General features: G+C 41.1%; 1 protein-coding gene across 2 annotated transcripts in view; it reads left to right on the forward strand.

The window, feature by feature from the left end:
* The window catches only part of FRAS1 (Fraser extracellular matrix complex subunit 1), a 450,824-nt gene that overhangs the window by 372,323 nt on the left and 52,915 nt on the right, over nt 1-25,586 (forward strand). For both annotated transcript variants that reach the window (XM_059065863.2, XM_067035878.1), the window contains 8 exons: nt 10,302-10,426; nt 10,711-10,851; nt 12,710-12,937; nt 14,988-15,101; nt 16,829-16,979; nt 18,401-18,560; nt 20,661-20,835; nt 23,892-24,138. In XM_059065863.2, the coding sequence (XP_058921846.1) occupies nt 10,302-10,426; nt 10,711-10,851; nt 12,710-12,937; nt 14,988-15,101; nt 16,829-16,979; nt 18,401-18,560; nt 20,661-20,835; nt 23,892-24,138 (1,341 nt within the window). The remainder of the gene's footprint in view (nt 1-10,301; nt 10,427-10,710; nt 10,852-12,709; nt 12,938-14,987; nt 15,102-16,828; nt 16,980-18,400; nt 18,561-20,660; nt 20,836-23,891; nt 24,139-25,586) is intronic.

Here is a 25,586-nt window from a genome sequence, read left to right on the forward strand (position 1 = left end):
CCATCTGGTCCTGGGCTTTTGTTTGTTGGAAGATTTTTAATCACAGTCTCAATTTCAGTGCTTGTGATTGGTCTGTTTATATTTTCTATTTCTTCCTGGTTCAGTCTCAGAAGGTTGTGCTTTTCTAAGAATTTGTCCATTTCTTCCAGGTTGTCCATTTTATTGGCATATAGTTTTGCTTGTAGTAATCTCTCATGATCCTTTGTATTTCTGCAGTATCAGTTGTTACTTCTCCTTTTTCATTTCTAATTCTGTTGATTTGAGTCCTCTCCCTTTTTTTCTTGATGAGTCTGGCTAATGGTTTATCAATTTTGTTTATCTTCTCAAAGGACCAGCTTTTAGTTTTATTGATCTTTGGTATCATTTCCTTCATTTCTTTTTCATGTATTTCTGATCTGATCTTTATGATTTATTTCCTTCTGCTAAATTTGGGGGAGGGGTTGTTCTTCTTTCTCTAGTTGCTTTAGGTGTAAGGTTAGGTTATTTATTTGAGATTTTTCTTGTTTCTTGAGGTAGGATGGTATTGCTATAAACTTCCCTCTTAGAACTGCTTTTGCTGCATCCCATAGGTTTTGGGTCATCGTGTTTTCATTGTCATTTTTTTCTCAGTATTTTTTGATTTCCTCTTTGTTTTCTTCTGTGATCTCTTGGTTATTTAGTAGCATATTGTTTAGTATCCATGTGTTTGTATCTTTTACAGTTTTTTCCTGTAATTGATATATAGTCTTATGGCATTGTGGTCAGAAAAGATACTTGATATGGTTTCAATTTTCTTAAATTTACCAAGGTTTGATTTGTGACCCAAGATATGATCTATCCTGTAGAATGTTACATGAGCACTTGAGAAGAAAGTATATTCTGTTGTTTTTGGATGGAATGTCCTATAAATATCAATTAAGTCCATCTTGTCTAATGTGTCATTTGAAGCTTGTGTTTCCTTATTTATTTTCATTTTGTATGATCTGTCCATTGGTGAAGTGGGGTGTTAAAGTCCCCCACTATTACTCTGTTACTGTCAATTTCCCCTTCTATGGCTGTTAGCATTTGCCTTATGTATTGAGGTGCTCCTATGTTGAGTGCATAAATATTTACAATTGTTTATCTTCTTGGATTGATCACTTGATTCTTATGTAGTGTCCTTCTTTGTGGCTTGTAATAGTCCTTATTTTAAAGTCTATTCTGTCTGATATGAGAATTGCTATTCCAGCTTTCTTTTGATTTCCATTTGCATGGAATATCTTTTTCCATCCCCTCACTTTCAGTGTGTATGTGTCCCTAGGTCTGAAGTGGGTCTCTTGTAGACAGCGTACATACATGTCTTGTTTTTGTATCCATTCAGCCAGTCTATGTCTTTTGTTTGGAGCATTTAATCCATTTACATTTAAGGTAATTATCAATATGTACGTTCCTATTACCAGTTTCTTGATTGTTTGGGTTTGTTATTATAGGTCCTTCCTTCTCTTGTGTTTCCTGCCTAGAGAAGTTCCTTTAGCATTTGTTGTAAAGCTGGTTTGGTAGTGCTGAATTCTCTTAGCTTTTGCTGTCCATAAAGGTTTTAAATTCTCCATCGAATCTGAATGAGATCCTTGCTGGGAAGAGTAATTTTGGTTGTAGGTCTTTCCCTTTTATCTGTTTAAATATGTCCTGCCACACCATTCTGGGCTGCAGCATTTCTGCTGAAAGATCAGCTGTTAACCTGTTGGGGATTCCCTTATATGTTATTTGTTGCTTTTCCCTTGCTGTTTGTAATATTCTTTTCTTTGTATTTAATTTTTGATAGTTTGATTAATATGTATCTTGAATTTCTCCAAAGAAGATATACAGATTACCAACAAACACATGAAAGAATTCTCAACATCACTAATCATTAGAGAAATGCAAATCAAAACTACAATGAGGTATCACCTCACACCAGTCAAAATGGCCATCATCAAAAAATCTACAAACAATAAATGCTGGAGAGGGTGTAGAGAAAAGGGAACCCTCTTGCACTGTTGGTGGGAATGTAAATTGATACAGCCACTATGGAGAACAGTATGGAGGTTCCTTAAAAAACTAAAAATAGAACTACCATATGACCCAGCCATCCCAGTAGTGGGTATATACCCTGAGAAAACCATAATTCAAAAAGAGTCATGTACCACAGTGTTCATTGCAACTCTATTTACAGTAGCCAGGACATGGAAGTAACCTAAGTGTCCATCAACAGATGAGTGGATAAAGAAGATGTGACACATATATACAATGGAATATTACCCAGCCATAAACAGAAACGAAATTGAGTTATTTGTATTAAGGTGGATGGACCTAGAGTCTGTCATACAGAGTAAAGTAAGTCAGAAAGAGAAAAACAAATACTGTATGCTAACACATATATATGGAATCTAAAAAAAAGAAAAAAAGATGGTTCTGAACAACCTAGGAACAGGACTGGAATAACGACACAGATGTAGAAAATGGACTTGAGGACACGGGGAAGGTGGAAGGGTAAGCTGAGATGCAGTGAGAGAGTGGCCTGGACTTATATATGCTACCAAATGTAAAATAGATAGCTAGTGAGAAGCAGCTGGATAGCACAGGGGTATCAGCTGGGTGCTTTATGGGCTCCTAGAGGGGTGGGATAGGGAGGATGGGAGAGAGATGCCAGAGGGAGTAGATATGGGGATATATATATATATGTATAGCTGTTTCACTTTGTTATAAAGCAGAAACTAACACACCAGTGTAAAGCAATTGTACTCCAATAAAGATGTTAAAAAATATATATATGTGTGTCTTGGTGTGTTTCTCCTTGGATTTATCCTGTATGGGACTCTCTGTGCTTCCTGGACTTGATTGACTATTTCCTTTTCCATATTAGGGAATTTTTCATCAATAATCTCTCCAAATATTTTCTCAATCCCGTTCAGTTTCTCTTCTTCTTCTGGGACCCCTATATTTCAATTTTTGGTGCATTTAATGTTGTCCCAGAGGTCTCTGAGACTGTCCTCAATTCTTTTCATTCTTTTTTTTTTTTGATTCTGCTCTGCAGTAGTTATTTCCACTTTTTTATCTTTCAGGCCACATATCTGTTCTGCCTGAGTTATTCTGCTATTGATTCCTTGTAGAGAATTTTTAATTTCATTTATTGTGTTGTTCATCATTGTTTCTTTGCTCTTTCATTCTTCTAAGTCCTTGTGAAATATTCCTTGTATTTTCTCCATTCTATTTCCACAATATTGGATCATCTTTACTATCATTGCTCTGAATTCTTTTTCAGATAGACTGCCTATTTCCTCTTCATTTGTTTGGTCTGGTGGGTTTTTATCTTGCTCCTTCATCTGCTGTGTATTTCTCTGTCTTCTCATTTTGCTTACTGTGTTTGGGGTCTCCTTTTCACAGGCTGCAGGTTCATAGTTCCTGTTGTTTTTGGTGTCTGCCCCCAGTGGGTAAGGTTGGTTCAGTGGGTTGTGTATGCTTCCTAGTGGAAGGGACTGGTGCCTGTATTCTGGTAGATGAGTCTGGATCTTGTCTTTCTGGTGGGCAGGACCACGTCCAGTGGTGTGTTTTGGAGTGCCTGTGAACTTATTATGATTTTAAGCAGCCTCTCTGCTAATGGGTGGGGTTGTGTTCCTGTCTTGCTAGTTGTTTGGCATGGGATGTCTAGCACTGAAGCATGCTGGTCATTGAGTGGAGCTCGGTCTTAGTGTTGAGATGGAGTTCTGTGGGAGAGCTCTCTCTGATTGATATTACGAGGGGCTGGGAAATCTCTAGTTGACCAATGTCCTGAACTCAGCTCTCCCACCTCAGAAGCTCACACCTGACACCCGGCCAGAGCACCAAGACTCTGTCAGCCACACAGCTCAGAAGAAAAGGGAGAAAAGAAAAGAAAGAAAGAAAGAAAACTAAATTAAATAAATAAAGTTATTAAAATAAAAAAATATACTATTAAAGTAAAAAAGTAATAAAAAAAAAAAGAAGAGAGCAACCAAACCAATAAACAAATCCACCAATGATAACAAGCTCTGAAAACTATACTAAAAAGAAAATGGACAGACAGAACCCTAGGGCAAATGGTAAAAGCAAACCTATACAGACGAAATCACACTAAGAAGTATACACATACACACTCACAAAAAGAGATAAAGGAAAATATATACATATATATATTTTAAAAAGGGAAGAGAGCAACCAAATCAATAAACAAATCTACCAATCATAATAAGCTCTAAATACTAAACTAAGGTAAACATAAAACTAGAAACAAATTAGACACAGAAAGCAAACTCCAGGTCTACAGATGCTCCCAAAGTCCACCGCCTCAATTTTGGGATGATTCATTGTCTATTCAGGTATTCCACAGGTGCAGGGTACATCAAGTTGATTGTGAAGATTTAATCCACTGCTCCTGAGGCTGCTGGGAGAGATTTCCCTTTCTCTTCTTTGTTCATACAGCTCCCAGCGTTCAGCTTTGGATTTGGCCCCGCCTCTGTGTGTGGGTCGCCTGAGGATGTCTGTTCTTCCCTCAGACACGACAGGGAAAAGGAGCGGGTGATTTGGGGGTTCTGGCTCACTCAGACTGGGAGGAGGGAGGGGTACGGAATGCAGGGCAAGCCTGTGGTGGCAGGGGCCTGCGTGACACTGCAACAGCCTGAGGCATGCCGTGTGTTCTCCCGGGGAACTTGTCCCTGGATCACCGGACCCTGGCAGTGGCAGGCTGCACAGGCTCCCGGGAGGGGAGGTGTGGATAGTGACCTGTGCTTGAACACAGGCTTCTTGGTGGCTGCAGCAGCAGCCTTAGTGTTTCATGCCCATCTCTGGGGTCCGCGCTGATAGCTGCAGCTCATGCCCTTCTCTGGAGCTCGTTCATGTGGTGCTCTGAATCCCCTCTCCTCGCGCACCCCGAGATAATGGTCTCTTGCCTCTTAGGCAGGTCCAGACATGTTTTTGGACTCCCTCCTGGCTAGCTGTGGTGCACTAGCCCCCTTCAGTCTGCGTTCACACAGCCATCCTCAGTCCTCTCCCTGGGATCTGACCTCCGAAGCCCGCACCTCAGCTCCCAGCTCCAACCTGCCCTGGCAGGTGCTCTCAGGCTGGTGAGTGCTGGTAGGCAGCGATCCTCTGTGAGGGAATCTCTCTGCTTTGCCCTCTGCACCCTTGTTGCTGCGCTCTCCTCCGTGGCTCTGAAGCTTCCCCCTCCACCACCTGCAGTCTCCGCCCGTGAAGGAGCTTCTAGTGTGTGGAGACCTTTCCTCCTTCACAGCTCCCTCCCACTGGTGCAGGTCCCATCCCTATTCTTATGTCTCTGTTTATTCTTTTTTCTTTTGCCCTACCCAGGTACGTGGGGAGTTTCTTGCCTTTTGGGAGGTCTGAGGTTTTCTGCCAACATTCAGTAGGTGTTCTGTAGGAGTTGTTCCACATGTAGATGTATTTTTGATATATTTGTGGGGAGGAAATTGATCTCCATATCTTACTTCTCCACCATCTTGAAGGTCCTCCCTCCCATATCCCTTTTGTTCACATCCCAGTGGCAAGGATGTAGCTACACAAAGCTGTGAGCTTGCTGGGAAATCTAGACCCTAACTGGGCATCTAGTCACTTAACTAATAGTCAGAAGTTGTATTTTTAAGTAGGGGATCAGTAATATTGGATTTAGCAATCTCTAGCACACACTCGTTCTCACCTTCATGAAACATTTATTGAGTAGCTGCTGCAGGAGGAAGCTTAGATTTTGGAAGTGGGAGATATGTAATATGTGCGAGTGTGTTTCAATAGTTGTGACAGCAACATGTGAGAGGATATTAGGAGCCAAGATGCTGTGGGTCCCACCTAAGAGAGGGCTGAGGGTGAGTTAGGAAGGACTTCCCAGAGGTGATGCTTTAGCAAAGGTATTCTTTGGCTTCCTCTTCATCTCAGCCTCTCAATATGGTGACACCAACCAGAATAAGCTGCAGTCAGTGTCTTAGTTTGGGTTCTCCCAAGAGCAGAGGTGTATTAGTCTGCTAGGGCCACCATCATAAAGCACTGCAGACTGAGCAGCTTAAACAGCAGAAATCTATTGTGTCACAGATCTAGAGGCTGGAAGTCTGAGATCATAGTGTTGTCAGGGTAGGTTCCTCCTGAGGGAAGGCTCTGTTCCAGGTCTCTCTCCTGGGCTTGTAGATACCTGTCTTCATGTTCACATGGCATTCTCCCTCTATGTGTATGTCTGTGTCAAAATTTCCCCTTTTGTAAGGACATTAGTCGAATTGGATTAGGACTCATCCTAATGACCTCATCTTAACTAATTACATCTGCAATGATCCTATTTCCAAATAAGGTCACATTGTGAGGTACTGAGGGTTAGGATGTCAATGTATGACTATGGGGGGACACAACTCATTCCACAACAGGAGGCTTGGAAGAAAATCTGAAGCAGAGAAGCTGAGAATCTCCCACAGCCTGAGCTTGAGGTGGGAGCAGACAACAGGCATAGAGCCATCCACAGCTGTGTTGAAAGTCAGGAGGGCCAGGGAAATCTCCTAACATCCCATTAGGAAGGAAGTTTCTTCAAAGATGCTTTTTTCTCAAACCACTTCCCTGACCTGGACTGAACTTTCTCTAATGTGCTAGCTCTCCAGGGGAATTGGAAAAACTGACAGGGTTAATGTGGGTCTCCGTAACACTGCCAGATACATAGTTTAGCCAGCAGGTTGGTAACTGAAAACACTTTGGATGGGATTAAAAGCCTTCAAGGTATTTCAAACAGTAGCTACATGCTGTGACAGCCAGTAGGGACAATATGTTATTAGAAGCACCATCTTGCAGGTGAGTGAACAACTAAAGTCTTCCAGTACCCAATTAGCAACAGCTAAAGTGTACAGAGATTGAAAATCTGTGCTTAATAGTACATCTTAGATATTAACTGTAGTGGATGAACTAAATTCATTCACCAAATATGTTTTGAGAACCTACTGTGTGCCAGGCACTATTCTAGGTGCACATTGGTGAAGAAACAACAAAATCTTATCCTCTTGAAGCTTACTTTATAATGCAACTTGTTACCCTCCTGCACTTAATTATGGATATCACTTAAATGATAATATTAAATACCCCATCAAAATCAATATTTCAGACAAGGAAAAGGTTATAGTCAAAAAATTATTCTATGATTCGATTCAAAAAAATTATAATGGTATTTCAGTGGTAGAACTATGAGTGGTATTGTGATTCTTTACTACTTTTCTGTGTTTTTCACATTTTTTTTAATGGACGTGTATCCCTTTTATATTGAAAAAAAAATTAAAGGATAAAGGTGAAATCCAAGAGGCTCCTTGTCTAGCCCAGAAAAGCTAGATAAGTTTTACAAAAAGTACTCCTAACAGAATAAAATATATATGTATGTATGTGTATATATATACATACATATATATGTGTGTGTGTGTGTATGTGTGTGTGTCATTTCAACATGTAATCAAGTAAAAAAAAAAAAAAAGTACTCCCAGCAGGCCTAAACTTTGGAGGTGGACAACCTTGAGTTCCAGTCTCAGCACTGCTCTCTTATTAGCTGTGTGACCTCAGATAGGTCACATTTCTTTCCTAATTTTATTAGTATCATAATCTAGAAAAATAATGCCAACCTTGACCTCCCAGAGCTGTTGAGATAAAACAGTCTATATAAGCAAATCTGAAACAGTGTTCTGCACATGGTAGGTACTCAATGTTTGCTAGATTGAATTGGGAAAGACCCACTAAGATCAAGCCCAGAGCTCTCATGCACTGCTAGCAGGAATGTAAAATAGTACTACAACTTTGGAAAATAGTTTGGCAGTTTCCTAAAAAGTTAAGCATACACCTTACATATATTCCCACCCTCCCACACTTAGAGATTTACCCAGGAAGAATGAAAACTTATGTCCAGACAAAGACTTGTGCATAAGTGATCATAGCAACCTTATTTGTAATAGCCCCAAACTGGAAATAACCTAAATGTTCATGAACAGGAAAATGGATAAACAATCTATGCTATAACAATCCAATGGAATACTACTCAGCAATGAAAAGGAATGTACTATTAATACACGCTACAGTAGGGATAACTCAAAAACAATTATGCTAAGTGTAAGAAATGCATAAAATAGTATATACTGTATGATTCTATTTATAAAAAAATTAAAGAAAATACCAACTAACATATAATGACAGATGACAATTCATTTGCTTCTTTGGGATGCGGTAGGGCATAAGAAAGGGAAGGATGAAAGGATTACAGAGAGTCAGTTAAAAACTTTGGGGGTAATGGATATGTTCCTATTTTGACTGAGGTGATGGTTTCATGGCTGTACCAAAGATAATGAAATTGTACACTTTACATATGTATAATTTATTATATGTCAATTTCCCCTCAATAAAAAATGTTAAAAAATAAAAAGATCAATCCCAGCACTTCCTTCCCAAGAGGAAGGAAGATCTACCACCTTTCTTTTTTTTTTTTTTTTTTTCTGTGCTCAAGGTTTTTATTGGGGGACTGGTTACATGGGCACCCTCTACCTAGTACAAACCAAAATTGTAGAATCCCGGAAGGAAAGCAAGTATTCAGAATAAACCAAATTGTACAAATAATCGAGGTGCAGAGAGTCCCTCTTATCAGTTAGTGTGTAGGTATCCTTCGTCTAGAACATACCAAAATTCCGTGTTCCTTGACAGAAGCTGAGAGCCCATCTTGCAAGCTGGCATTTCTGATGGCAGCTATAGGCCTCCTAAGTATGTTAACTTTTTTCTGCCCACTTAACTAATGAGTTCTACCACCTTTCTTAATCAGCCTTAGACTCTCATAAGGGGAACAGTGAGTTAGGTGACCAGTTGATTGTGAGACTCCACACACGTATTTCCCCATGAGCTGTGAGAGTGGATTCACAGCAGGGGAATAGGTTTAAATTTCTCAGTGCAGTCAGTCTGAAGTTATTAATTTTTTAAAGAATGGTATGGATTTCTGTCCAGAACCACAAGACAAAACTGAAAGATAGGGGTCAGGGGAGCTACATTTTTTGCCTGTCGCGAGCTGATGTAACAAGCACGAACATAAATATAAAATGCCTCATCAAAAAATTAACGCCCTAATATTCAGGAGGCTATTTTATCTGGGTGACAAATTTCAGATGATAAAGAGAGCTGCATATGTAAACCACTCTGGTTGATGTGTTTTATTTTTAAGATAAAGCAATGATATCGATGTCACAGTTAAATGTAAAATAGTCAAAGGAGAATCTTTGTTTTTTTACAGAAAAGACTAAATGGTTTTGCCAGGATTAACAATAACAAATAATAAATCCCAGGAAGCAGCAAATGAATTTCAGGACCAAAGCAAAGGACTAGATTAAATAGAGGACTACTCTAACACCCAGAATCAGAAAGAGAGAATTTGTGCTGAGGGACTAAAGGATATGATTTTGTTTCAGTCTTGGCTGCCACCAGAGGATGGACCCCAGAAGCCCTAAGATAGAAGCAAGAATTCTGGGTTGTTTTGCTAAATATTGTTGGGCATTTGAAAACATAGAGATATTATTCATTAGTGGAATACCTTGGCATTATTTAAAAATCACATCACTTCAGATTTTTTTTTTTTTTTACTTTTAGAATGACTCTGAAAAAAATTAACAAGTTTTCTCTGTATCATGTTATTCAAAGACACTGGTTTTCTAGGTCATTTTAGAGTTGAGAAAGAATGATTGCTCAAACCTCAAAGTCATGCAGTAAGATTTGTTACTTCCAGCCTGGCCAAAGTGGTATATGAGAAGCTAGAATCATAGATCCAAGAGTGAAAGGGACCTTGAAGAATATCCAAGGAAATTATCGGTGCCAGGGATGGCTCACTAATCACAAAAACAAGGCTATGTTTAGCCAAGTCCTATGACTCCAGTGTTTAAACGCTAAGCCATCACACAATATTAAAAATTAGGGCAGGTTTTCAGAAAGGGCTATGGGGGCATATAAAACTTAAGAGCGAGGAGTTTGGAGAATAAGGCAATGGCTCTACCTTTCACAGATTTGGCCTGCATACATAAACACCAAGAGAAAGGAGAATAACATTTATTGAACACCTGCTGTTACCTTGGCACATAGTAGAAGCCTAGATAATTAAGTTAGCATGTGCTCCCACAGAACATATGCTGTTGTAGGGAAAAAACACACAAGCAACTCTAACCCAAGGTCTCAGAGGGCAGCACATCAATGCTATAAGAAAACTACAAAGGACTCTCTCTGGGGAGTGTGCCATTGCCCTCACCCGAGAGGGATGGCTAGCCTCTTGACACCCTTTCTCTGGTTCTGTCGTCTTTTGCTAGGTATCCAGATTAGTTCCTTTACTCAAGCTGACCTCACTTCAGGACTCATTCAGTATATCCACTCCAGTGGGACCGAGAAGCATTCAGATGCCTTCAGTTTTACGCTCTCCGATGGAGTCAACGAGGTGGGTGAGGAACTTGCTTCCCTCCTTGATGGGTATTGATGCAGCGCCATCTTCTCTGATTGGAGGGTGCTGAGCCACCGGTGCTGTGAGAACTTCATTCCCCTCTGCTCTCGGCCCAGGACAGAGGCAAAAAGAACTCTGTCTTGCCAGAGAGAACTCACTTCTGGGTTCCTGGTTGGTCAGTCATGCCAGGAATGGTGTGAAAGGGAATGCAGAGAGTGCCTACCTTCTCCTCGTGTGGGTGCTGGGGACAGGTGACCCACCTGCACTTTTCTGCCATGTAGGTGACTCAGACTTTCCACATTACTCTTCGCCCCGTGGATGACTCGCTGCCCGTTGTACAGAACTTGGGGATGCGGGTACAGGAAGGTGTGAGGAAGACCATCACAGAGTTTGAACTCAAGGCAGTAGATGCAGACACAGAGGTAAGAGTCCTCCCCTGGGTTCTCGGGCCGAATGAGAGGCTGATCTAGTGGCATCTATTGCTTTGCGACAGTGCATCCTGAGGGTGGGGTGGGATGGTGAGTGTAGTGCAAGCATCCTTGAAGGATTAAAAACCAGAACAGGGCTTCCCTGGTGGCGCAGTGGTTGAGAGTCCGCCTGCCGATGCAGGAGACACGGGTTCGTGCCCTGGTCCGGGAAGATCCCACATGCCGCGGAGCGACTAAGCCCGTGAGCCGTGGCCGCTGGGCCTGCGCGTCTAGAGCCTGTGCTCCGCAACGGGAGAGGCCACGGCGGTGAGAGGCCCGCATACCGCGCAAAAAAAAAAACAAAAAAAACCAGAACATACCATGGTCTGCTGGAAAAGAGAAACTAAATACATTTGAAATCAAGTTGTTTTTCAACCCTTTCTGAAACCCTAAGTACACTTATTCTTTCCTGTGATTACGTGCAACAATCATTTTAACATGCTGATTTTTATTATGATCCACAGAAAATTAGGTAGATGACATTTCATATAGTGTTTTTATTACTCCCTATTAGTGAACGAGGAGTCTCTTCACCTATACACTTTTACCTCCTTTACTGAGACTTCAGTGGGTGACAACTAATTATTGAAATTTGAGCATTCTCAAAGAACCAGGCTTTACACAGTAAAATAGGGCATGTAGAGACTAAATTCTTCCACTCCGAATGCTTTCTAATTAAAGTATCTAACGTGCTGATATGATTTAGCTTCCATTAAGAGTACCACGCACTTATTAATTAGTTCTATGTATGCCCTTCTCCGTGCCATCATGCATTCATTTATTTATTCATTCTTTCAGCAAATATTTATTACCTGCTAAGTTCCAAGGTCTGCTCTAGATGCTAAAGACAGCGCTGTGAACAAAACAGATCAAAGTTCCAGCCTTAGGGAGTTTACAACCTTTGGTTAGGGGGACAGACAATAAAGAATGAAAGAACATAGAATGTCATGTCAGATATGATAAGTACTAGGAATAAAAATAAAGAGACAAAAGCGATAGAGATTGATGGGTGTGCTGTTTCAAGCAGAGTGGTCAGGGAACACTTCTCTGAGGAGCTGATATTTGAGCAGAAATAGGAAGAGGAAGTACAGGCTGTGCAGTTTCCTGGGAGAATCCCTTTCCAGGCAGAGGAGTCAGGAGGGCAAAGGCCCTGTAGTCAAGCGTGCTTGGAACATTTGAGTTGCCACACAGCAGCCAAGAGTCTGGACCCCAGTGAACAAACAGGACAGGAGAAGGATGAGGCCAAAGAAGAACCGTGGGACCAGGTCAAAGAGGGCCTTCTTGGCCCAGGTCAGGCCTCTGTATTTTATTCCAAGTTGGTGGGAAATCATTGGAGAGTCCTGAGCAGGGTTTTCTACCTCTTTATTTTTCCTTCTGCATTTGTCGCCCTGGAAGCAGCCATTGGAAATGGGAAATTTGCTTCTATTCTGATGCATATGAGATTCTATATATAAGAGTTTTGGAAAAGTGTATGTGGGTTGGGGGGAGGGTGAATGGAAAGGAAATGAGTAATTTTAAAATGTCTAGTTCTTAATCATCCTAAAGGTTAAAAATTCAGGTTTTCCCCTATAACCCTTAATGGGCAAATTTAAATGTCATCTTAAAACGGAAGGCACCAGAATATAAGTTCGATTATAGAAACCAATATAATTTCTCTCCTTAGCTTGATTTTTGGTATCTATAAAGAAAATGCAATCTTTATTTTATAAATGTCTTTAGGTTTGGCTGCCCTTGACCGCCTGTGGCCATCACTCACACCTCTGGCTTCTGTTACAGAATTCTCTTCTCCTCTTGCCTTTTGCCTCCTTGACAGGCCGAGTCTGTCACATTCACGATCATGCAGTCCCCGCGCCATGGCACCATTGAGCGAACCACCAACGGGCAGCCCTTCCAGCACACCTCCACCTTCACCATGGAGGACATCTATCGGAACCGGGTCCGCTACAGCCACGACGGCAGCAACTCCCTCAAAGACTGGTTCACCTTCACCGTTGCTGACGGGACGAATCCCTTCTTTATTATTGAGGAAGGAGGAAAAGAGGTGAGGGGTGAAGACAGCGGAGAGGGAAGCACAGCAAAGCATGCCAGAGGCTGTCTGGAGGTAGAACATGGCATTTTTAGACCAAGGATAACATTGTTTGAGTTTTGGTTCTGTCACATATGAATTGGGCCTTGGGCAAATTACTTACCTTCTCTGAGCCTCAGCTTTTCATCTGTAAAATGGGCACAGGAATGATCACCAGCTTCAGTTAGCCTAAGGATCAATGGAGGTAATCCATATAAAATGCTTAACACTGTTGGCAAAGAGTAAGTGCTCAAATAGATGATAGTTATTGTTATTATCACTGCTATTATTTCTCCTTTTCCTTTTCACTCACCCTTTATTCCTTTCATTTTTCTTTCATCTGCTTTTTCAATAATATCACATGGTTCTAAATTGTCTCCTGAGCCAGCCAGAGTTTCTCAATCTCATGAAGAATTACAATCAAGAGTATGGCTTTTGCATCCAAAAGACACTGATTTAAATTCTACCTCTGTCACTTACTGATTGAGTGTCTTTGTAAGTCATTTAACCTTTCTAAGCCTCAGCTTCCCTGTCTGTAAAATGGGGATGATATCTACCCTCCTGGTACACATGGAGCATGTAGTCCAGTACCTTACACAGGAAACATAGGAAACATCTGATAAACTGTGGCTGTAATCATCATCATTGTTATCATTTTAGGACCAGCTTGTGAAACAGGTGAAGATGATTTTCTTTTGAGGTCATGAAGCTGTTAAGCTTTTCTTCCTTAGGAGAATTGCTTCCTTCTATAACATTCAGATGTTCAGGAAACTAAGAGCCCCCTCCCACTACCTTCCCCACCATTTTAACTCATTTTTAGCAGATTTCTTGCAGTATCGTAACCCTCCCCTGGGAATAACTGCAACTCTGGTGAAAGGTGGACTCATGAATACCCCTGCATCTCACACAGCTATCTGACTCAGCAGAAGCAGTTTTAGTGAGCATGTTATCACACCCTGCTGTTTATTTCCAGGATAACCAAGGGGTCAACTTCTTAGGCCTGCAGAGTTTTTTCCCTACTTTGATGATGAATGATGCTTTTCCTGGCAGAAAGGTCCTCTGGCATGCTTTAGAAACAAACAGCCTGTGAGAAGATCATTCTCAGTTGGCCAAGGTGTCAGTGGGATGGCTCCTGGGATTTCCCTGCCATTTCAGCATCCGCAGTGCATCTCCACCTGGCAGGTCATCACGTTCATTTTCCCTCTCCCAAACTGTAACTGCTCCCCAGTTGGTTTGACTTTCAGAAGAGAAAAAAGATTTTGAAATTAATCAGCAAGAGGGTCACCTCTATGATAAACATAAAAGGTCACAGCAGATCTCCAGAGGGACCGTGTCATTTTGAAAATGGAAATTATCTAGAAGGAGGGTTGTAGAAGATTGAAACACCAGCATCTTGCTGTCCTGTATGCCAGCTTGCTGTATCTGCTCAGAAACGGGGAAGTGCTGGATCAGACTCCCCATGTATGTTGTGAATGTATATGTGTGTATTTGTGTGAGAATGAAGTTATAAACCGAAATTTCTTTGCATTATCCCCACAAACACTTTTATTCTTGCTTTCTTCTGACCCCTTTCCCCATGTAGACAGTTGTCTCTCAAAATAAAGGAAAGAAAAAAAAAAGGAAATCTCTTCCCATGAAGCATCTTTTCACATCTGGCAGAATCCTACCTGGAGACTTTGACATTAAGATTTTAATTATGAAAATTTTAACAAGTTATTGAAAGGGAAATATTTTGTTTATTGTTTCACCTCAGGGAAGTATTAAACTCAACTAAAGAAGGCATAGGTGTGTGAAAACCAACTTCCATAGCAGGTGAAATTCCAGCAAGACTTCTTATATTGTTGCTACTTTATCTATCAACATTCTCCCTGAAGCCTCATGCCAAGTGGTGATAAGCAATGGAAAATTGCTCAGTTGCCCATTTTGAAGTGTCAATAGATTTCAGGGGTCCCAGCCTTTGTAGGTCCTAGACCTGACGTATTTCAGATATGTGTGAATGATGACTCCTTTGTTGCTTTCACCACAGATCATGACAGCAGCACCTCAGCAGTTCTGGGTAGACATCCTCCCAGTAGATGATGGCACCCCTAGAATTGTTACCAACCTGGGGCTCCAGTGGCTGGAGTACATGGATGGCAAGGTAAGGCCTTTCCACCTGCCGCAGACACACTAACTGACTTGGACTCGATTCTATTCATGACAATATGAACAGAACTCCTGTTCAACTCATGTTTATCCCTCCCTAAGTGAGCTGATTTCCTAAGATTGCTGAGCTCCATGATTTTGGTTAGAATTGTATTACAGTTTAATATATTCTTACAAAATGACCCCAAAATATAGTAGCTCAAACAAGATAGAAGTCTTTTTTCTCACATAAAGTACAGAAGTAAGTGGGGAGGCTAAGGTTCCACATGGCCATTCAGAGACGCATATTCCATCTATCTTATTCTTCCGCCATTACTGGGTTGTTGCTACTGAGAGCATAGCCAAACCTCTTCAGCTTTTCATCACTATTCCAGCCCATGGGAAGAGGAAAACAGAAAAGTAGAGGGCAAGGAACTTCATTTTAAGCAAGTGGTGCAGAAATTAAACACATCATTGCACTCATATTCTTTTGACAAGAAATTGGCCCTATGGCCCTATCTGTTGCATGGGAGTGTCTAGCTGGGTGGATAGGTGCTCAGTTAAAAGTTTGTTAACTAGAAGAAGGGGAGGATGGATTCTGAGGAACATCTGGAATATGCCACAGATGAGAAGGAAGTGAGTTTTTTTGTAGGTAAGTATCCTCAGAGGAATTCTAGAAATTTAAATTTTTTTCTCCTTTTCTTAGCTCTCAGTTTGGTCATTTTAAGACATGTCATAATTCTTACCTGGTAACATGTCAAGCATTAAATCCCCATCCTCACCCAAACACACACAGTTCTTCAGTTCAGATTGGAAAGACTTTTGTGTGTGGTATTCCCTCTAGGATGTGGATTTTCTCATCTCCATGTTGCTGACTTGTTGGATGTATATGTAGCAGTGAGGCTATAGCTTTCCACTGAACTCATTGGGAGTTTTTAAATATATGAAACAAAATTAGTACAGATTCCGCTTATGCCCTGTTTGATATTTTTCTCAGTACTCAGAACCATCCTATTCTCTTCTTGGCAATCTCCAATTGGTTTTCTACCTTCAACTCTTACCCTACTGCCGTGACTCTTATCAAAGTTACCAATGACCGAAGTCACCAATTTCACCAAATCCAAAGGTCACTTACATGCCCTTATTTTACTAGGTCTAGTAACATTTAATACTGTTGACCACCCCTTTTCTTCCTCTCAAACCTTTGCTCTCACTAAATATTTGTTGGGTGAATAAATGAGTGAATCAAAATTTAGCCAGTATATTTGGGCAATATTGGGATACCATATATTTATCTTACTCAATTTCAAGCATTGTAATCGACTTCTATAAGGTATAAAGTGGCCATCTTCCCTGTATTGTATCATTCTTTCAAAGTTCCAGCCTTCTTTCAAGGGCAAACTCAAATCCCACCACCTCAAACCCCCCTTTCCGTAATCCAGATGGATTTCCGGAATCGCTCCTGCTCCCCCAAAAATGTGTAGCACTCCTTTCGTATATCCCATTACAGCTCTTGCCACAGTTACCTTGCCCATAAGCCTTTCTTTCCCAATAAAGTGTGAACATCAAGGGCAGAGGCTGGGGTGGTTTCTACCCTCATAACCTCTTCAATCCCGACAAAGTTTACCAGGCAATAAATGCACTTAGTAAATCATTGTTGAGCTGAATTAAATCTGAGTCCAAGGGTCTTGTTCCTGCTTTATTCTCATCTCAGGAATTAAATGTAATGGATTTCTATTCCAGGCAACCAACTTGATCACCAAGAAGGAACTGCTGACCATGGACCCAGACACAGAAGACCTGCAGCTTGTCTATGAGATAACCACAGGCCCTGAGCATGGCCACATGGAGAATAAGCTGCAGCCTGGAAGAGCTGCTGCTACTTTCACACAGGGTGGGCACTCTTAGAGCTGAGAAGTGGGAAAGGTCTATTCTGACACCACTCTCCTTACTTCCCTGATCTTTCTCACAACTACTGCCAGCTACTTACACCTAAGTAACCTATTTACAAACAAATAGATCTTTTAGTGTCTAACCATCCAACTTTGGAATTTTACTTCTCCTGATTTTTTTTTCCTGTTACTCTGAATTAATGGCAAAAAAAAAAAGGAAGAAAGAAAAATTTTATCTTTACCAGGCTTCCTCAGCTCCCAAATTGCTTTAGGTTTGGCCAAGTTTTCTGGAAAGGATCACGTGATACTCCCGGGTTTTCTTTTTTTTAATTTATTTGTTTATTTATTTATGGCTGTGTTGGGTCTTCGTTTCTGTGCAAGGGCTCTTTCTCCAGTTGTGGCAGGTGGGGGCCACTCTTCATCGCGGTGCACAGGCCTCTCACTGTTGTGGCCTCTCCCGTTGCGGAGCACAGGCTCCGGATGCTCAGGCTCGGCGTCTATGGCTCACGGGCCCAGCCGCTCCACGGCATGTGGGATCTTCCCGGACCGGGGCACGAACCCATGTCCCCTGCATTGGCAGGCGGACTCTCAACCACTGCGCCACCAGGGAAGCCCCCTCCTGGGTTTTCTTTCAAAACAAAAATAACCACCAGACTTTATGAAAGATCTGTGACCCTTTGTAGTTTACTTTTTATCTCTAAGGGTTATAGATTTTTTTTTAAGTCTTCAGCAAAGAAAAAAAATCAACATGGGTAGATTGCTCAACAGAAATAGTTTCCTGTTTAGAATCAAGCATCAAACATACCATTTTGTATTCTAGTTGCTTCTAAGCTTTTCACAGTCTTCTAGACTTCTTTTGAGGATGTACCTGATTGGGATCAGTCATTGTACAACTGCGTCTTACAATTTATGTGCCATATTTCCTTTTTCTCCCTGTCCTCAATCTTTTGTTCTCTCCTAGCCACATTTTATCTGTGCCTTGTGTGGGGGCTGTTTTAATCCAACCCCAGCTTTTCTTGGTAGCACATACCTTCCAAAGAACCTTTATTTTGAAGGAAGTAGGGGTGGGTATGAGCATATCTGCACAGCAGACGAGTTCAAAGACTTCTCTGTTGGCTCTGAGATTTGCCTTTCACATTCCATAGACATTTATTAAAGTGCTTTTTTGCCAAGACCCTGGGATTCTCATTTTGCAACAGCATAAGGGTACTTCTATACATAAAGATATGTCTTTTGTTACACAGGATGTTATTTTAAAATCTGGCAGAAACATTTATTTTTAACACTACTTACTATCCCTTTTTGTTCTTGGGACAATAAGTTTTGTCTATAACCCATTAGAAGAATAAACTGGGTGTGTTAGTAGGAATCTGTGAGTCTGTCTTTACATCCCCGGGTTAATTCAGTGTCTTTTTTCTCACAGAGGACGTGAACCTGGGGTTGATTCGTTATGTGTTGCATGAGGAGAAGATCCATGAGATGATGGATAGTTTTCAGTTTCTGGTGAGAGACAGTAAACCCAATGTGGTCAACGACAATATCTTCCATATCCAGTGGTCCCTCATCAGCTTTAAATATACCAGGTACAAGCGTGATTGGTGTTCATTCTTGAGAAATGAATCAGGAAAGCAGAGGAAGTCAGGATGAAGCACCCTGTGGGTCAGCTCTAATCACCTGATGGTGATGGTGGGGTGATAACAAGAAAAAAATCATAGTTACACCAACTATTTCTTGAATACTGTATGTACCAGGCACTGTAACAGGTACTTGACGTATGTCATCTTGTTTAATACTTGCAGTTATGAGATGAGTACTATTGTTGCCTCCACGACAACAAAGCAACAGAGACAGAAATAGGTTAAGTAACTTATCTGAAATCACATAACTAATAAGCAGTAAAACCAGGATTTAAGTCCAGTGATCTTAACCCTTGTGCTTTACTTCTTCTCCTGAAAGTATTTGTCTTTCTGTCTTCAAGTTTAAAAGATAATCCAGCAGAACTGATAGGGAAAACAATAAGCATTCAGAAAAATAATCACTGGCCCACAGTAAAAAAGTCTTTGCCTTCTGTCTACATTCTCCCTGTTTTCAAGCTCCCATTCTCCCCCTAGCTCTTTTGGTGTTCACAGAATCATATATCTTTAGGGAAGAATTCATAGCTTAACACAGACAGCTCTTCAAGATGCTTTTGTAGTCTGCTGGGGAGTTAAGAGGCAGAGAGTCAGTCACCAATTGGTAAAGCACGGTGCTGATTTTATAGATTAGATTATAACAAGGATTATAATTTTTGTGGGGGAAATAATTCTTTAAATCTACATTTGAGACTCACTATTCTAAGAAACCAACCTCATGATAATATAAATGAAAATTGGAACTTGGGAGGAAAACATGCAAACTTGATTTTAAGTGCCCCAGATGTAGGCTATTCTACTATTACACACACCTGGAGAATTATTGGAAAATAGAAAATATATATATATATATACACATATATATATATATACACACACATATATACATATATATAATGTATATATATATATATATACACACACACACACATATATATATATATATCTAAAACACTTTGCTGTTATTTACCTCTTACTTGTAACTCCTTCAAAATTAATACACTGAATAAAACTGATGACGTTTCCTGGACAACCCTCTAACGTTTAATGGACTAAATAATATGGAGGGTCCCCAAGCTGGCAATGAAGACCAACCTCTCAGAGGCACTTTGCCTGCAAGCCTCACAGAAATAAGACCCAAGCCAAAGTCCAATGGCCATACTCAGTGATGAAAAACAAAGCCCAGCTCAGGCCTCACTAGCTTGTGGCTTTTTTCAATAATTATAATAATAAGTTATTTCTCACAGTTCTAGAGGCTAAGAAGTCCAAGATTGGAATGCCGGCAGATTCAGTGTCCAGTGAGGGCCTGCTTCTTGATCCATAGAGTGTTGAGTTCTTGCTGTAACCTCACATGGCAGAAGGAAGATGGAGCTCTCTTTTATAAGGGCACTAATCCTATTCATGAGGGCTCCACCCTAATGATGTAATCACCCTCCAAAAGGCCCCATCTCTAATATTGTCACAGATGGGATTAGGGTTTCAACATATGAATTTGGAGGGGGACACTTTCAACCTATAGCCCCTTGTCACTCCTCCATTGTCATAAAGCTCCATTTGCCTAGACACCTTTCTTACCTTGTCCCAGTTCTCATTTTCTTCTCTCTGGCACTGCCCTGGCTCCTTTAAACACTTCCTGGAGATCTGGCCCAGTCAGTCCCCACCTGAACCAAGTCATTAATTGGCTTCCAAGCAGCTTTCTTCTGCAGGAACTCACTGACCTATTCTAATTACTTTACCACACTTGGGAAAAATTATTTCTTGGTGTTCTGAAATATGGAGTGCATAGCTCTTATGTGCTGACCATCTTTCAACTCTCTCTGAAAATGGTGCAGATATCATTCTGCATCCACAGCTTCCTTGGTCGCCTGGTTCTGTGACTGTCCCAGGAGAATGCATTCCCTTAATTTACAACCTGACTTCTTAAAGGAACCAAACTGCCTCTTCTCGGAATTGTCTGACACCAGTAACCAACGAGAAGAGACAGGCATTAAGCATGTAGATCCTTCACAGCCCTTTCAGAATTTCAGAGATTGCCTTTTTGTGTGCTTCCAGCTACAATGTCAGTGAGAAAGCGGGGTCAGTCAGCATCACGGTGCAGAGGACTGGGAACCTTAACCAGTACGCCATTGTCCTGTGTCACACAGAGCAAGGCACCGCCAGCTCCAGCTCTAGCTCCAGGATCAGCTCCCAGCCTGGACAGCAGGACTATGTGGAGTATGCCGGCCAGGTAGGTGGGCGGGGGGGGCTCTGACTCCTGAATTGCCAGTGGGCTGCAACCAGGGCTGAAATGTGGCTGTCGGCAATTGTGGCACGTCGCCACTTCTTTACGCCAACTCCCTGCCCATCAGCACATTTCCTCAAGTCACTGTTCTATGTTGCCTTCCCACAGTGCTTTCTTCTTCACAGTCTGTCTAATCTCCACTGCAGTTTTAACTGCTGTCCAACTTCTCAGTCTTTACATTTTGCTTCACGATCAAGAAAAGTCTCCAAGGCACCATGTTGTAAACTCAGCCTTTGGTATCCTAACCCTTCCTCTCTACCGCCCTTTACCTGAAGGGTAGGGAGACTAGTAGGGGAGCTCTTGGAATAGGATCTATGAGAGATGATGGGAGCCTATACACATTATATATAAATTAGATAATCAAAAAGGACCTACTGTATAGCACAAGGAACTATAATCAATATTTTGTAATAACCTATAAGGGAAAGAAGTCTGAAAAAATAGATATATATGTACATATAACTGAATCTCTTTGCTGTACACCTGAAACTAACACAACATTGTAAATCAACTATCCTTCAGTAGAAAAATAAATAAATAAAGTGAAGGTGGAGACAAGTGGGTGGATTCAACAGACCAGTAAGAATTGACAAGATTCAGCAGTGGATTAGATAGTGAGACAGAAGGGAGATATGAATGATGATGTCCCTTGCTGGGAGGGGACACCAAAGAGGAACAGGTCTGGTGAGGGGGTGATCTTGACTCTGCAGTGGACATGTTGAGTGTGAGTTGCCTTAGAGACAATAAGCTGACAGCTTTATGGGTTGGTAGGAGAGTGCAGAGAGGAGTTCTGGGGTAGACACACACACACACACACACACACACACACACACACACACAGTTTGCACATCTCTATGTTGCAGCAGTAGTAATTAGCACCAGGGTGTGAATGAAAGAGAAAAAACAGAGAGCGAAAGCAAAAGAGAAAAGACCTACTGTATAAATAGTAAACTCTTTCATGGCAGGATGCCCTGTATGTGTCAGATTTAAGTATTGCACAATACCTGGTACTTATTAGGTATTTATTAAATGTTTTTTCAAAGTAGTTTCATTATTCTTATGGCATCATAAATCTCTGTAAAGAGGAGTGGACTCTTTCTTTGAGGCATTTCAGCTGGACTAAGCTAAGGCCTCATGTCAGATGTATTTTTTAAAACTTTTATTGAAATGTAGTTGATTTACAATGTTGTGTTAGTTTCAGGTGTACAGCAAAGTGATATATATATATATATATATATATATATATATATATATATATATATATACATATATATATTCTTTTTCAGATTGAGTATCGAGTAGAGTTATAAGATATATATATAAGATATATATATAACAAGATATTGAGTATAGTTCCCTGTGCTATACAGTAGGTCCTTGTTGGTTATCTATTTTATGTATAGTAGTGTGTATATTTTAATCCCAAACTCCTAATTTATGTCAAATTTAAATGAGGAATTGGAATAGATCAGATACACTAAGGAGTCTTTTAGCAAAATAATAAAAAAGAGCCCATACTTGTGGTTTTTAGGGAAAGACAAAAGGCAGTGTGTTCTAGACCTAAATAGAGACCTATGAGTGTTTCATTTAGTTGGGAGCATTTTAAAATGTGGAGCGTATAAAACTTAATTTGATTAGTTGATTAGATGTGGAATAGTAATTTTATGTTGATGAAAATTACATGTTTTTCAGATTTGTGTGGCCCTAGAGATTTGGGACTAATTTTTACATGTTTTAGCTATCTCAGTTATACAAAGTGCAGTCCAGGTCCATTGCCTGTCCACTCAGTTTTAGACTGATCCATAGCCCTGGTTCCATTTGAAGGTTTTAGCCTCATCCTTTTTTTTTTTTTTTTTTTATAATTACCACTCTTACTTTATTTTATTTATTGGCCGCATTGGGTCTTCGTTGCCACGCGCGGGCTTTCTCTAGTTGCAGAGAGCGGGAGCTACTCTTCGTTGCAGTGCAAGCGCCTTTCATTGCAGTGGCTTCTCTTGTTGCTGAGCACAGGATCTATGTTCGCGGGCTTCAGTAGTTGTGGCGCATGGGCTTAGTTGCTCCACAGCATGTGGTATCTTCCCAGACCAAGGATTGAACCTGTGACCCCTGCATTGGTAGGTGGATTCTTAACCACTGTGCCACCAGGGAAGTCCCTATCCTCATCTTTTTTTGAAGACAAAGTAAAACCAGAATAAATCCATATAAGTTAACAATTGTATGCATATAAATTAATTTCTCTATTTTATACCAGGCTAAATTAATTCACATCATGGATCTAGCACATCTTAATGACAAAAGATTTAATGGTAAAGTTAAAATTCAGTCTGGCTTGTTCACAATGTAACTTTCTCTGAATTTGAACTCCATTATTCAGTACACTGAGATTCTATGTCAATTTTGACTATACAAGTAATATAGTGATGACAATAAATAATATCTTGTATTTGTTCCATGCTTTAAAATATACTGAGTGCCTTCATTATACGTTGTCTCATCTAGTCCCGCCAGTAAGTATGTGAAATCGGTATATTATTGTTATTTAGCCAATGAGGAATCTGATGTTTGTAAAGTTTCATAGCCTAACCTAGCTTGGAAGTAACAGAACCAGGACTTGAGGCCAGAACTGCAAACTCCAGGTTCAAAGATCTTTCCAGTTAAACTTGCCGCAAATAGAAGGGGAACTGAGTAATCAAATGACTCTTGCTATCCCAAGTGAGTTAATAAATCAAAATATGAAGAGTTATCTTTATGTTTTTCTACAGTCACCACGTGGTGGGAGACATCTTTACCCTCCATGTCCCTGTACAGTAAATCAGCCCCAGCGTACGGAGGAAGAATGGGAAGAGGTGATACAGCAGGAAGTAGGGGCTAGAAGAACCAGCTATTTCATTCAGTGCTTTGCCCACTGGACTTGGGTCCTCTCTTCCCGTCATGCTCTTGGGGAGTGTGGAGCAGGGAAATCTGAGGCACAGCTTAACTCCTTGTTGTTTCCTTTGTGACAGGTGCAATTTGATGAGCGAGAGGACACCAAGTCCTGCACCATCGTCATCAACGATGACGACGTGTTTGAGAACGTCGAGAGTTTCACTGTGGAGCTCAGCATGCCAGCATATGCCCTACTAGGCGAGTTCACCCACGCGAAGGTCATTATCAATGACGCTGAGGACGAGCCCACATTAGAGTTTGATAAGAAGACCTACCGGGTCAACGAGAGCGCTGGCTTTCTATTTGCACCGATTGAAAGAAAAGGTCTGTTGGTGCCAAAGGTGACAAGGAGCTATAATAATAATAGCTAACATTTACTGAGTCTCTTTTATGTGCCATGTGCTCAGGTTCCATATTAACTCATACGTGGAAGTACTTCATGTGTATTAACTCATTTAAATCTCCAGAAATCCTAGTAACTATCCTACCTACAGTGAGTACTATCAGAAAGCTTCTCACCTCAGTTCAAGTTGTTAGTGCTCCCATTTATTCTTTTTTTTTTTTTTTTTTTTCGGTACGCGGGCCTCTCACTGCTGTGGCCTCTCCCGTTGCGGAGCACAGGCTCCGGACGCGCAGGCTCAGCGGCCATGGCTCACGGGCCCAGCCGCTCCGCGGCATGTGGGATCCTCCCGGACCAGGGCACGAACCCGTGTCCCCTGCATCGGCAGGCAGACTCCCAACCACTGCGCCACCAGGGAAGCCGCCATTTATTCTTAAATGGGACCAAAAGACTAGTTATATTTGGCTTTGCAAATGACTCATGAACCTGGATTTTTAATCAATCACCCAATCCATAAATATTTAGTAGCCTTGGTCAAGGAGGGTAGTTACAATCTGTAAGAACTGGCTTCCTCTCTTAGTTCTTGGAAGACAGAAAATGTGTTTAAAGATTTTCCTACGTGAGTGTCCCACGTAGAGCTCAGATGAGAAATAAACTGTGTGTGAGAAATAAAGGGCAATTCTGCAGGGGTGGAAAGTCAAAACAAAGATTGTATGGATTTATGGTTGTGCAATATTGAGACTTTAAGACACATAGAAATTAAATACCCGTTCAAAGCCACAACATGACTGTAAGTGATGACGTCAGGTATTTTGTTGCATCTGCTGACTGCATGTCAGTGTGACAGACACTTCAGAGAGCACCAACCCTTGGCAATGCCCCTCGGATTACAAGCAAGCCCCGTTGATTGCTCTGGGCCAGCCAGCCAAGCCCAAACAGGCTGTCACCCAGGGAAGTGGCAACACTAATAAGTAAAGTCATTTGTTCAGGGAGGTGGGGTTTATTTTGTTTGGTCCTCCTCTTTTTAAACAAGCTTATTTCTCCATGGGAATTAAAGTGCAGAAGTTTATTCAGCAAGGCAGTGAACTGTGCTCATAGCACTACCTTCAGGACACAATTACTTTGCTGCTTAAAGTACCAAATATGTCTCTTATCTCTCCACCCGCTGTGGTCTTAGATGGTGGGCAATGAGTATTGTGAATTAACAGAGCACAAAATTCACAGAATAGGAAATCCATTTCAAGTTGTTTGGTGAAGTATCTGGGGTATATTGGATCCTCAAGTGGTTTATACCACAGGCTTAAGAAACTGCAGAGCAGGAAGGTTTCATGTCAGAGTTTGAACAGAATATGGAATATGTCAGAGAGAGTCAAGCCTGTCAAATTACCAGAGATTTCAAAATCTGAGAAGTGCTCACTCAAATGCTTTGGTT

The sequence above is a fragment of the Kogia breviceps genome, chromosome 6, assembly GCF_026419965.1.
Source record: "Kogia breviceps isolate mKogBre1 chromosome 6, mKogBre1 haplotype 1, whole genome shotgun sequence".
NCBI lineage: Eukaryota > Metazoa > Chordata > Mammalia > Artiodactyla > Physeteridae > Kogia > Kogia breviceps.